The sequence below is a fragment of the Limanda limanda genome, chromosome 14, assembly GCF_963576545.1.
Source record: "Limanda limanda chromosome 14, fLimLim1.1, whole genome shotgun sequence".
Taxonomy (NCBI): Eukaryota; Metazoa; Chordata; class Actinopteri; order Pleuronectiformes; family Pleuronectidae; genus Limanda; species Limanda limanda.
The window spans coordinates 12,950,048-12,962,451 of record NC_083649.1 but is presented as its reverse complement, the minus strand read 5'-3'; the positions used below and the strand labels follow the sequence as shown (position 1 = coordinate 12,962,451).

Sequence of the window (12,404 nt, the reverse complement as noted above, 5' to 3'; positions counted from 1 at the left end):
CAGAGGTCTTCAGCAAACTGCCTTCAGTGTTCTATTCATTTCAGTTTATTTGTACTTTAGCATTATGGCTGAAAATCCAATAAAGTGCACAGAAGAGAAAAGTGACTCAACGAAAGATAATAATTTTTTTATTATAAATCCAAATGGCTCAATGAATTAGTTTTGACCAAAAAACACTTAAAATATCAACAAATTAGCTCACGATCAATAACAAACTAAATTGTTGATCGAGTGATGTTTACATCTAGTGGTTTTCCTGGCTTTTGCGTTTTCAGTCCTGATGCTCGTGCTCCTGTCCCGGTATCAGCCAGCGGATGCTGTCCGTTCTCAGGATGGCGTAAATAAAGAAGCCTGTGATGAAGAGGATGGAGAAGACCAGTAGCCAGTCGATGCTGCTCACAGGGACGCTGGGGAGGGGGCCCAGGCGGTCAGCGTCCGTCACGTTTCTGTCAGTGACAGATTCAAACCCTGGGACAGACAAGATTTTTTAGATACAGCGTACTTTAGGTCTTTAAGGATAAGTCTTTTACCGTTCCTACCTGTCTGGTTAGCAATGAAGGAGGTGAGTGTCTCCAGCGTTCGGTCAGTGTGGTTGAAGCGAGCCATGGGTTTGGCCCCCTGGAACAAAAGAATGTTGGGCACAGCCACGGTCCCAAACCTTGTGGAGAGGCTGGTGGAAGATGGAGCCGGACAAGAGAAAAGAAAGACAAATCTTGATTGTTTTAAAGATTCACAAGAGTTACTAATTTGCGGTATAGTTTACAAAGTAGTCAATAGGATTTAAAGGAAATTATCTGTACAAAAGCAGAAAACTATGTGCACAAAAAAATCAACACACAAGTACTCAGAGTAGGTTTTTTGGGAGGCGGTCCAGGAGCTAACAGAGCGTTTCAGACAGAGTGAGCTCAGCAGGAATATATGTGTATAAGACAAATAATGTGTATTTTTAAAATATCAGCATGTCAATTTATTGCAGTTGACTTTAAATTAAAATTATGAATTTGCAACTGGGAAAAATACGAGTGCTCTAAAGTGGGTTTTTCACTCGGAGCGGGATGAAACCTCTTCAAACCAATTACCTGCTGTGTTGAGAGGCATCAAGTGCCAAGAAGTGCATGCCGGGAAAGACTCTGGGCAGGGCGTTGAAGTGAGGTGCCAGGCTGGCGGAGAACTGGCACCACGTGGTGAAGAACAGCACAACAGAGCATTCTGTGCTGTTCACATTCAGGTACTCCATCAGGTCCTGAGACAAATGAGGGGCAGGCAAACAGATTGAGGGATGGGTTTCGATTTCTTCTCATGGGAGAAACAGGTACAGTAATCCACTTTGCTGACATTTTGAAAATCTGAGGGATATAAACAGAACCTACTGGACGTTTGAGTCCTGAAACTAAGACAACTAGGTGCTCATCACACAAGAATCAATGGGAAGACATTTTTATTCTTGTGAATGAAGTTTAATATACAACACCACTGTCTGTGGTTTATTAGAATTAAACAAAACTGGATTGTACTTGGGTTTACGCAACAATACAGAGCTAGATTTCTGGTATGGTATATATATAGGAAATTAAGGAAACTGCAATTAGACGTGTCGTGTTAATGGCAACCCAACAAGTGCACCTCAAGAGGGCAGCATAAATACCTGTGAAACGTTGAGGACATGTACAGCAAAACTGTCCATTTCTGTGAAGTTTCTCTTATCACAATTCACTTTGTACGTCTTGGCAGTTTCTGTGGTGTTCTGCTCCTCGGAGGTTGCGTGCACTATGTCAAGGGTGACCTGGAGGGAAACAACCAGGGAGAAGTCAAATGCTGGGAACCATCACTTCACTATGTATATTTTATCTTACCTGAGGCCAGCAAAATTTTAAATAAAAAAACAGTACAAAACATTTTACGGGGAACTTAGACCCCCTGTCTCTTTTGCACTCATTCTAAGAACTCTTTTGTATTTTGCTGTAAGTCCCTTAATCAGAAACAAAATACTGAAATCAAAAATGTGCATATCACCAGCCTTTTGGAGAAGGTGCCTACTCCCATTACACATTTATTTGCAATTTGCAAAACTTAGAATCACATCTCTTCCCCTTTTTCCTCTTCAAGACACCAACCTGCTGTGACGGTTCGGTGCCCGTCTCCTCCAGTGACGCTCCTGTAGCCGCCGCGGCAGACGAAGCGCACTGGGCACTGACCTCGTCACAAGGCGGAGAGAAACCTGACTGGAAGTCTTTCACATTTTTGGGGAAAAGGGACTCGATATCAGAGGGATTGATGGGGACTTCAGTGCCCATCAGAGCATCTGCAATCTCAGCTGTCTTGAACTGCCTCTTCGGCAGAGTTTCCAGGTCTTCTGATTCAACAAACTTGGGGCTGTTCTCTAAGTCAGAAGCAGCCTCCTCTGACAGTGTGAGCGCCAGTGACTCATCAATATCTGAAAAAATAACAATATGATTAATAAGCTCAGTACACCAGATTTTCTCTCATTGTAAGCCTTTTTTTAGTGTAAGCAACTAAACTTAAACTTCACTTCTCAGTATCTGTTGTAACTGTTCAGTTTAACCAACATATTTGACAGAGCTGATAAATAAATACTTTTTCAGCTGGTGTTTGGTTAAAATGGTCGAACTAAAATGTCCCAATACACTTATAGCTCTTCCTTAGACATATGTTTTAGTTTGATCGTATGTCACTAGCTTTTCCTAAATATAAACATTACGATCATAAGCTTTGATCAGCAGCGGGTAGTAAAGATGGTCAAACGTTTGAACGTTACATTCCACATATATGATATTTGAAATAAACAGTAGTTATAAGCAGTGTTGTGCTAGCTCTGTGTAGCTAACAGGCGGCTGTGTCTCTTACCTTGGGCTGTCACCGACGAAAACCTAAAAACACCAGAATGATAACTAATAAATAATAAAACGCACGAAATGTAAAGGCTGCTCAAAACCCCCGTCATGGCTTCAGGCCGTGTGCAGCTACACCTACATATAAACGGTTATCGTGACATGCTGTTGTGAGTTCATGTTCCGCAGCTTGAGGAACTAATGTAATGTGCTGTAGCAGTCCGGAACAAAATAAACATCCCACTTCCGGGTAGAGCGGAAGTCGTTTTACCCTTAGAGACATCTATGCTTAGAGAGTTCATGTATGTATGTTCAGGATTTGTGGTCTATGTCGTCATGATTTGTATTCAGTTTCTGTATTATTATTTTTAAATCATTTTAATATTATATATATTTTGTAATATTTATGGCTCGAGCACCGAACAGAGTGAGACAGGGTGAGGCCCTATTGAAATTGTAACGTTTATTTTTCAGGCAAATGAATTGGCTTTTTGAGGGCTTCAACATGCTCAAACTCTGACCAAAATTTGCAGAAAATTAGAAAGTGGTTAAAAATGTACGTATTCTGTTGGAATTTACTTTGAAAAATCTCCAAATCTATACAGTAAATATGTTTGATCTTCAGTATTTAGGTAGTCAGAGAAGTCCTGAACACAGGCATATCAGTCGAACTCTGAAATTATTGAGCAAAGTGTTTTTATAGAACTTTGAAATATCCAGAAATTAACTGATTTGATTGTACACATGTAGGACTTTACTTTGAAAAATCTCTTAATCTATACAGTAAATATGTTTGATTTTCAGTATATTGAAAGTCAGAGAGGTCCTGAACAAAGGCATATCAGTCTCTCTCTGAACTTATTGAGCAAAGTGTTTTTACAGTACTTATAATATCGTATAATATTAAATATCCAGAATAGATATATTCCACAGTTGAAATGTTGGACTTTACTTTGAAAAATCTCCAAATCTATACAGTAAATATGTTTCATCTTCAGTATATTGAGAGTCAGAGAGGTCCTGAACACAGACATATCATAAATAATAACAATAATTATTTTTGTTGTTTTTAAATCAGCCTCTTTATTGATGATCCTGAGCTAAAAACATATGATTAGAAGCCCTGTTCTCCTGCAGCATGAGACTCGTGGAAACCCCCACTGACTGAGTATCTCATGGGAGACGTTTTTGAATGGAGCAGTGTTCTAACCACTTTCAAGCACTTCCTCATTGGCTCCTTCTTCTGGAGCCACGTGGTCTAAACCAACCAACCAATGGCAGCCTCTGTGTGTTTTCTCCACCTTCACCGTTTTTTTTATCCTCTGAAGGAATAAATGTATATAACAACTCACACTTTGCTTCCATCGGCCACTTCTCCCACAGCTGACCTCAGCCCTGCACATGTAAGTCTGCTGAACTCAGATTTAACACTTGCACCCTTGTGTTCAGGCAGTTTTATCTCTAATTAGTGTTTTCTCCTTTTTGTTCATTTCGACCTTCACAGATTTTTGTTATCCCCTCTAAAAACTAAACCATGGCTGGAAAAGTTGTGCTGACCTACTTCAACGGCAGAGGGAGAATGGAGTCGGTCCGGTGGCTTCTGGCTGCAGCGGAGGTGGAGGTGAATCAACCTTTCCTTGCTTTTATTCCTCTAGTTTTCATGCTTTTAAAGGAAAAGAAAACAAACTTCTTGAATGTGACTGTTGAATATCTGTTGCATTCATAGTTCGAAGAGGTTTTACTGACGACCCGGGAGCAGTATGAGAAACTCCTCAGCGGTGAGTTGTTTGCAGACAGCTGATTAAATTAAAAAGTAGTTTTGTGTGTTTTCCATATATATATCGGCTGGAAAACACGTCAATCACTTTATTTGAATTATAACCTGTGACCAGATGAAGGTTTTTAACTTAATGGAAGACTGGATCAGCTGAGACTAATTCCCCCTGTGTTTTTATCCATTTAAATTAAACCGGTGTGTGTGATTTTAAAGAAGAACTCTGCAGATTATTCGGCCCCTGCTTTTGAGACAAATTGTGTCCCACCCAAAGAGATATTTTTCCTTTACCCTTCACCTCCACCAAAGAATCACCAGGGTGTGTCAGGTATTTGTCCAACAATATACACAGCAACGCCCCTGTGTGCTCAGACCAAGCCTCTTTTATTGTGAAGCAATCTAAACAACCTTTTGAGGAGAGAATCTCAAGTATTACGTGATGCTGAAATTCATAGGTACAGTGCACTGGGTGACTTAGTGTTTTACCTCCCTGTGTCTCCTGCTCTGCAGACGGAGATCTCATGTACCAGCAGGTTCCCCTGGTGGAAATAGACGGCATGAAGCTTGTCCAGACCAAGGCGATCCTGCAATACATCGCAGAGAAGTACAATCTCCACGGCAAAGATCTCAAAGACAAAGTCATGTATGATCCCGTCATTCCTTAATGTATTTCAATATTATGTGCTGGGATGTCTTTACTACCTGGATGTGTTATGGTAAAATGTTGATGCTTCTCCCCAGGATCAACATGTACTCAGAGGGAATCATGGATGTCATGGAAATGATAATGACGCTGCCGTTTGTCACAGATAAACAACCCAAACTGGACAATATTGAAACCAAAGCAAAGGAGCGCTATTTGCCTGTGTTTGAAAAGGTACTAATACACATACTGTATATCTGAAATAGCACTGGGTGCCAACCTCTGCCACAACAGTCCCCTTAGGAAAACACATTTAAATGAACTAAATCCAGGTTTTTATCTTTGCACACACTCATAAATATCAGTCTTATAATTATGAAAATCCTGGATCTGCCCCAAAATTGAATGGCTTCTTCCCTGACCCACGCTGCATCCTTCTACCCAGTTTCATTCTTATCCATCCAGTAGTTATTGCGTTATGTTGCTAACAAACATACAAACCAACAAACAGACAGGGAGTGCAAACATAACCTCTTTGGCGGAGTTAATCATCTCTGTTAAAATCACTTAATGATGTAAAGCTGGCCTGTTGATCATTATATGTGATTGTTTATGATAAATGAGATGAGCGTCTCTGCTGAACTCTCTCAGGCTCTGTCTGGACCTGTGTACCTGGTGGGAGGTAAACTGAGCTGTGCAGATGTGCAGCTGATGGAATGCACCCTGATGCTGGAGGAGAAGTTTCCGGCGATCCTCGCGGACTTCCGCAACATCAAGGTAAATGTTACACAATGTTTGAGCCCTGAGATAACGGATATATAAAAAGTGTTACAACTAAAACTGAATACTGTGTTACAGTCTTTCCAGGGCAGGATGAGCCGGGTCCCAGGCATCAGCAAGTTTCTGCAGCCGGGCAGCAAGAGGAAGCCGCAGCCAGACGACGTCTATGTGAAGACGGCAATGGAGGTGTTGAGACCCAGGTCTTAATTTTCACGAGCTTCTGTTGAACATCTGGTACACTCCTCACACATCTAACGACGGGTAGAACAGCCATATTTACTGATTTATTTTGAGATGAATACTGCACTGAGGCAAAAGCACAAATCCACTTGGTACTATAGGAAATTATGTAGTTATTTTTTCATAAAGATCAGTGAATTAAATGAAGTGAAAATGCCACTAAATAAAGAATCTATTTCTGGACAACATTTGAGAAGCTGCTGTTTTTGTATTTATTTATTTTATTTTTATTGTTGTTCATTTTTCCCGTTTATAAATTTCCTTGTTCTTATCAACTATCGTGTTGTGTAGGGTTAGGGGTTGTACCTGATGTAATGTGTAGAATTTGTGAGTTAATACACACCTCTTGTAATGCATCGATTGAAATATTCTTACATAAAAAATGTCTTTAAGAGCAAATATTATATTGGAATATGGTGCTTTTGTGCTGCCTTTCTTAATCCACTTATCAACTATAGAATACGCTGGAAAAAATATCCTCCCACAATTCCTTGTAGCCGTGCCAATTAAACCTTTGTAGTTTTATCATTGTGATTTAACAACCCCTCCCCCGGTAAAACGAACATACTGTCTGAGACTACTAAGGAGGGCAAACAATTTACCTGGAGGTGATTGGTTGTTTTACCAATAAATAACACATTTTTTTTCTTTCACTGAGGACAACAATTCCAGACACGTTTTGGACAGACTGTTTTACTTTCAGATTTATTACACAACTTTTGAACATTCCACAGTTATCATGCAGGAATAAAGTAGGAATGATACAAAGCTTCACAGGCCTCTCCAGTCACACACTTGGAATAACTGAGCTTCTCATCTTCTCCAACAAAACCCCACTCGAAATGTAATTTACAGACAAGGGACCAGGTCAGGATTTAACACTGAAAGGTGGTGAGAGAAAAAAATATTCCCTCAAAAAGTAAAAGTGCTGATTTAACTTGAAATATTATAGCTACATATGACAAGAAGGTGAATAAATCAACCTCTTTACTGAGTCTGTTTTTCATTAATACACCTTCAATAATCATCCTTCAATCAATTCAATGAAGAAGTCCTGCTTTAATTCTTATCGAAATCTGACATCAGCCATTTCTAATTCTATAGTCTGAACAATCCATTTCCCCTTCAAGCACTTTGATGCTGATCAGATGAGCGTTCAAAAGTCCCATTTCCCCTGACATAACCATAAACCAAGATTTACAGTATAACTTACAGGATTTCTTTCATCGAGCTGAAGCTGAAACATGTTTATGTTTTTTCAATCAATTTTCTCAACTAAACGAACATCAATCACGACTGATCTGAAAAATAAACATTGTAGAATTATAACCTGATATTACCTGAGTTTTTACAACAAACATATTGTAAGCCTTCAACAACAATAAAAAATCCCCCTAAGTCCCAGAGAGCTTTTCTGGTCTAGAACGATGTTCTGTTCTAGATAATGAAAACATGATTCAAAATAACATAATAAATAATAATATTTTTTTCAGTGTAACCTTGCAATCTGATAATCAGACTGAAAGGCCATTTTGATTCACTGAATCTGATACAAGGACAGAGGTCATGGCTACAATAGCCATGGGACGTCACTGAGGACGAGGGTGGTACAGTTTTCAAATTTTTTTGTTATTCAATTAATTTAAATGTTAATTATTTACACCAAACTCCATCATAAACAAGATCAGGACCTTCATGAGTCTTTGCAAGAAGCGGTGGAGCAGCCTCAAACAAAGTAAGCACCATGTCAGACGTCAATAGAGCTGAAGCTGCTGAAGCAACAGTGGATAAAGTCTATGGTAGAAACCCAGTCAGCCAAGAATAAGGACAAAAAGTAAAACATGTTTCAGCTTTGCAGTGAGAAATGCTCATCAGGTTTCAGGAACAATTACAAAAGAGCTAGATGACTAAGACAGACAAAATACCTTTTTCACAGCAGACAAGTCTCAAAGTGTAACAAACAAAATTGATGATCTATTCAAGTGTCAAGATGTAAGCCTGCACAATACCGAGCAGCTAAAGAGAATGAAACCATCATTAACTGTATTATCTATAGCCTGCATAACCTTTTGATCTGTGTCTAAATATCTGCTGTGAAAAAGCCAGATGTAATTAACAGTGCATCCAACCACAATTCAGATCCCATTACTCTTAAAGTGTGAATCTAAAAACACTTAAACTGTAAAGGAAGACTCAAACCTCAGGATTATGCGAACAGGCAGGCATCACCTCAGCCATCACCTCAACAAGAAATGTTCAGTTTACATCAAACACGTGGCTACATATGAAATCTATGAAAAGAGACCTTTTCTTCCATTGCAGAATTAAAACAAGGATCTAACTTTATATTGTCAATGTGTTGAAATTAACAATCCATTCAATCAACTGTCAATGAAGTGATTACACCTGCGTGTTTCGAGGCTTTAGATGCAGTGATTACTCAAAGCTTTTTGCATTAATCCAAACAATCGTACCATCTTTCATGGGACAGTGCTTTTCTCATTTACATTTTATACAGAGGTTTTCATGCTCAGGTTACTTTGTGAGACATTGGATTATTTTCTTCTATCAAATAAAGTTGGTTAACATCATATTCTTTGGTAGAGGGTGGAAAGAGTGTTTGTATGTGACGTTTCAGTCACCTCGGTTAACACAAACACACGTCAACTTAAACAAGTGAGAAAAGGCCTTGTACAACAGTATCAAAATACAACAATAATAAAAAGTGATAGTATCAAAGTTTACACAGTACAATATACATACGCCAGGTTATTGCACCAAATTAAATAAAATGTCTCAACTCTCTTAATCTGAATTCCCAACATATGAATTATACCAATGCATGTTCTTCAGGCAAATTGTAAGATCAAACTCCCGAACAAACACCAACACAGTGGTAAATATCAAAAATCATGTTTGACTACATGTGACGGACTGTATTTACGATGCAATGAACATGATGTGAAATACCTGTGAACAGTAAACCAATAAAAGTAGTCAATTTCTTCATTTCTGCCTGCCTTTCAGACAATCAGCTTCTGAATCAAGTGCTCTACGAGGCTATGATTGTGTACTTTATATTGTAAATACTGAATTTAAAAAATCTGATGTGAATTTGACCATTAAATAATATATTTTTAAACATTTGAACAGATTGATTAAAACAATTGATACAATTATTTAACTATTTAAAGTAAAAAACTAATTAAGACACTTAAACATCAATCTGTACTTGCCAAATTCTTAACCCTTTGATTATTGTTTTTCCTGTTCCTGATAATTATGAGTTTTGGCTTGTCGTTCTGGGGGAACAGCGCCCCCTGTCTGCAGATATCCCAGGAAATTCAAATTGGCAGCTCACATTGTAAAAACAGAGATATAGACCAGCAATGTCAGAGAGCTTTCTCAGCAATGGTGTCATTTGTTCACAATAGCTTTCTCAGCACTAAATTAATAAATCAAAACATGTGTCATGTGAGTATCAAATAAATTATAATAATATTAAATGTTTCTTCCTTTAGGATATTTTGTGTAAAATTGCTAAACAACTATAAGACAGATTGTCATTGACACGTTCATGTGACAAAGCGGATTCCGTTAAACATTTTAGGTCAAATAATAATACATTTTAATGTAGCACAAGTGATTAAATCTTTGGGTGACGACTTTCCTGACAAGACAACATTACAAAGCATCCACTCTATGTAAAGCAAAGCGCATTTAACGTCACAAAGTCAACACCGACCTGATTATGCTGTTTTCTGTTGTGTAAGTTAAGAGATTACAAAACAGGAAGTCAAAACTTAGTCAGATTCGATTGACAACCACAAAATAAATCTTTTAGAAATGTTGCCACAAGACAATTTAGAACAAAATAAATATTAAATGTTCAAAAATCATCAGGTATTGACAGTTGAGACTGAATATAGGTTTAGATTTTTAGACTTGATTACTTCCTCACCTAGAGGATATGACATGATGTTTTTTTATATTGAACTGAGCACACTTTTTGTTTTGCTGCTGTGGGTTGAAACAAAATCCAACACAGATGCTTTTGGGAAATTGATGTTAACAAATAGGGTTTTTTGTTATAAAAATGTAAAATTTTGGTTTGGGTAGCAGCACCTAGTCCTTGGTAAAGAGACAATTGCACTCCAGATAGTTTTACCAAGAGTCCACTAACAAATCCTCATTTCAACTGTGAGTCCACCAGTGAGTCTGGGGCTTCGAACTGTCTGGGCACCAAAGAGGAAATACGCAATATTTTACCATTGTGAAGAGCGATCAAGGGACAAACAGGAAATATCAACACTTTTCATTCACAAATACACAAAAACAACTTTTCCAGGGTGACTAATGAGCACGTGAGGCAACCATAGGGCACATTATATCATCTTTAGCAGGCTGTATTAAAAAGCAGGACGTCTCTGCATTTTTTGTTTTACACTTTTGAGTGAAAAAGTTAGTACTGACTTGGATTTTATACAAGAATCTGTGACTTTCATCAGCTCTGAGAAGATTTGCATGCAAGTAACTCGAAGACATTTAGTGGCTTGACCTTTAGAGAGTGAACAGTGATGAGTGAGTTTATTAGCGGGAGTATTTGTCTGGGTGTTAAGTTTGAGTGGAAAAGGTTGTATTAACTAGATTTCAGTTTTAAGTGCCTGATTATCTATTGAAGTGCCATTGCCATTTTACAAATTTGACACAATGGTCAATTAAAGACTGTACAAACAACATTGATGCTTGTCCCTCTCCTTAATTATTTCCTATTGTTGATTAAACAGAAAGAACAAATGTGACTGTCCATCATGAGCTGATATGATATTTAAACTCTAGTGTGACAATTACATAATGTCAATTAGTCCTTGTTTTGTCCTGTAAACACCCCAGAAAGGTTCACACACTTGTGGCTGCAATAAACATTACCATGGATGCTTCAACGATCTGTTGATGTTAAAATGAAAAATAAATAAGAAATGAATCACCACAGCTGTTACTAAGATAAAAGCACCTTGTTCAGTGAACATCTGGAGTTTCTCCCCCCCACCATGATGACAGAAACAGTGTTGAGTAGTTAAACCTTCCGCAGGTTATAGATCTCTAGCCGTAGCACTGTAAAAGTAACAGTGTTATATCAAGTGGCAGGCACACAGATGACACCAACACCAATCATAGAAAATCATCTCGTCTCAATCACAGCAGACTGGAAAAGATTACAGTCACCCATCCCCCCAAACATCTGTAAGGAAACCTGTACACATGCATCTCTAATTCCTCTTATGGAGGGGGGGGGCAGAAACAGAGCCTTCACTCGTTTGTCGTCTTCTCTTTGCAGGAAGGTTCACAGAGAAGTTCTTTGTGTGGCAGCGGATAGGGGAAAGCCGCTCCGCTGCAGGTGCTACCGTAAGCCAGTTTGTTGAGGCGAGAGAAGCCCTTGATGCTGCCGGGGGGCCGACCGGGGCTGACCTTGTACCCTCGCGCTCTGGTCGTACCCAGTGGCCTCCCTGGGCTCGTCTTGAAACCAGCAGCTCTGGTGGTACCAAGTGGTCGACCCGTGCTGGTTCTGTATCCGGCCAGCTTGGTGGTTCCCAAAGGCCTCCCGCGCCTGCCCGGCTTCCCCGCAGCCTTGCTCTTCTTCTTGGCATCGTCTGGCGCTTGATCAGAGCTTTTAACGCCTGGTATCTTACCCTCGAGCACTTCCTGTCTCTGGCACACCATGGGCTTGTGGCTCAGGGCGGGTAAGACCATGGGCGTCAGGGTCATCTGAAGGGACGACGACGAGGGAGGAGGGTAGAACTTGTTGGACTGGGAGGCGCACAGGTCGAAGTGGGAGGGGGGGTGGAGGCCGTCCTCCGCCAGGCACGAGGGCCGGCTGCTCATGCAGAAGTCACTGCTGGTCACTTGGCGCATCATCGTCTGCTGGGAAGTGGAAATCAAACTGAAAGTGTGTTATTATCACACATCAAAGAACTAACATCTTTGTGTTGACTCAGTGCTGTGGGTTCTCCAATGCTGAAAATCTAAGTTAACTGAAGTCAACAAATTATGAAACATCCTCAACTCTGCAATAAAACATGCAGACAGCAGCATTTTGCATAGAAAATAAAAATGTAAT

At 39.4% G+C, this 12,404-nt stretch overlaps 3 protein-coding genes across 3 annotated transcripts; 1 reads left to right on the top strand and 2 right to left on the bottom strand.

The window, feature by feature from the left end:
- Positions 1–112: 112 nt before the first annotated feature.
- On the bottom strand, positions 113–3,060 carry txndc15 (thioredoxin domain containing 15). The gene is made up of 6 exons (XM_061085655.1): positions 2,866–3,060; positions 2,115–2,434; positions 1,646–1,783; positions 1,080–1,243; positions 540–670; positions 113–468 (listed from the first exon to the last, which is right to left on the bottom strand). Exons 1-6 carry the CDS (start codon positions 2,960–2,962, stop codon positions 272–274), a joined length of 1,047 nt encoding a protein of 348 aa, XP_060941638.1. The 5' UTR covers positions 2,963–3,060; the 3' UTR covers positions 113–271.
- A 1,126-nt stretch (positions 3,061–4,186) lies between these two features.
- On the top strand, positions 4,187–6,423 carry LOC133019383 (glutathione S-transferase A4-like). The gene is made up of 7 exons (XM_061085842.1): positions 4,187–4,252; positions 4,354–4,470; positions 4,576–4,627; positions 5,134–5,266; positions 5,365–5,500; positions 5,918–6,043; positions 6,125–6,423. The coding sequence occupies exons 2-7, from the start codon at positions 4,384–4,386 to the stop codon at positions 6,251–6,253; spliced, it is 663 nt and encodes a 220-aa protein (XP_060941825.1). The 5' UTR covers positions 4,187–4,252; positions 4,354–4,383; the 3' UTR covers positions 6,254–6,423.
- A 5,173-nt stretch (positions 6,424–11,596) lies between these two features.
- On the bottom strand, positions 11,597–12,202 carry c14h5orf24 (chromosome 14 C5orf24 homolog). Its single transcript, XM_061086640.1, has one exon. The coding sequence runs from the start codon at positions 12,200–12,202 to the stop codon at positions 11,597–11,599; it is 606 nt and encodes a 201-aa protein (XP_060942623.1).
- Between the last annotated feature and the right edge of the window lie 202 nt (positions 12,203–12,404).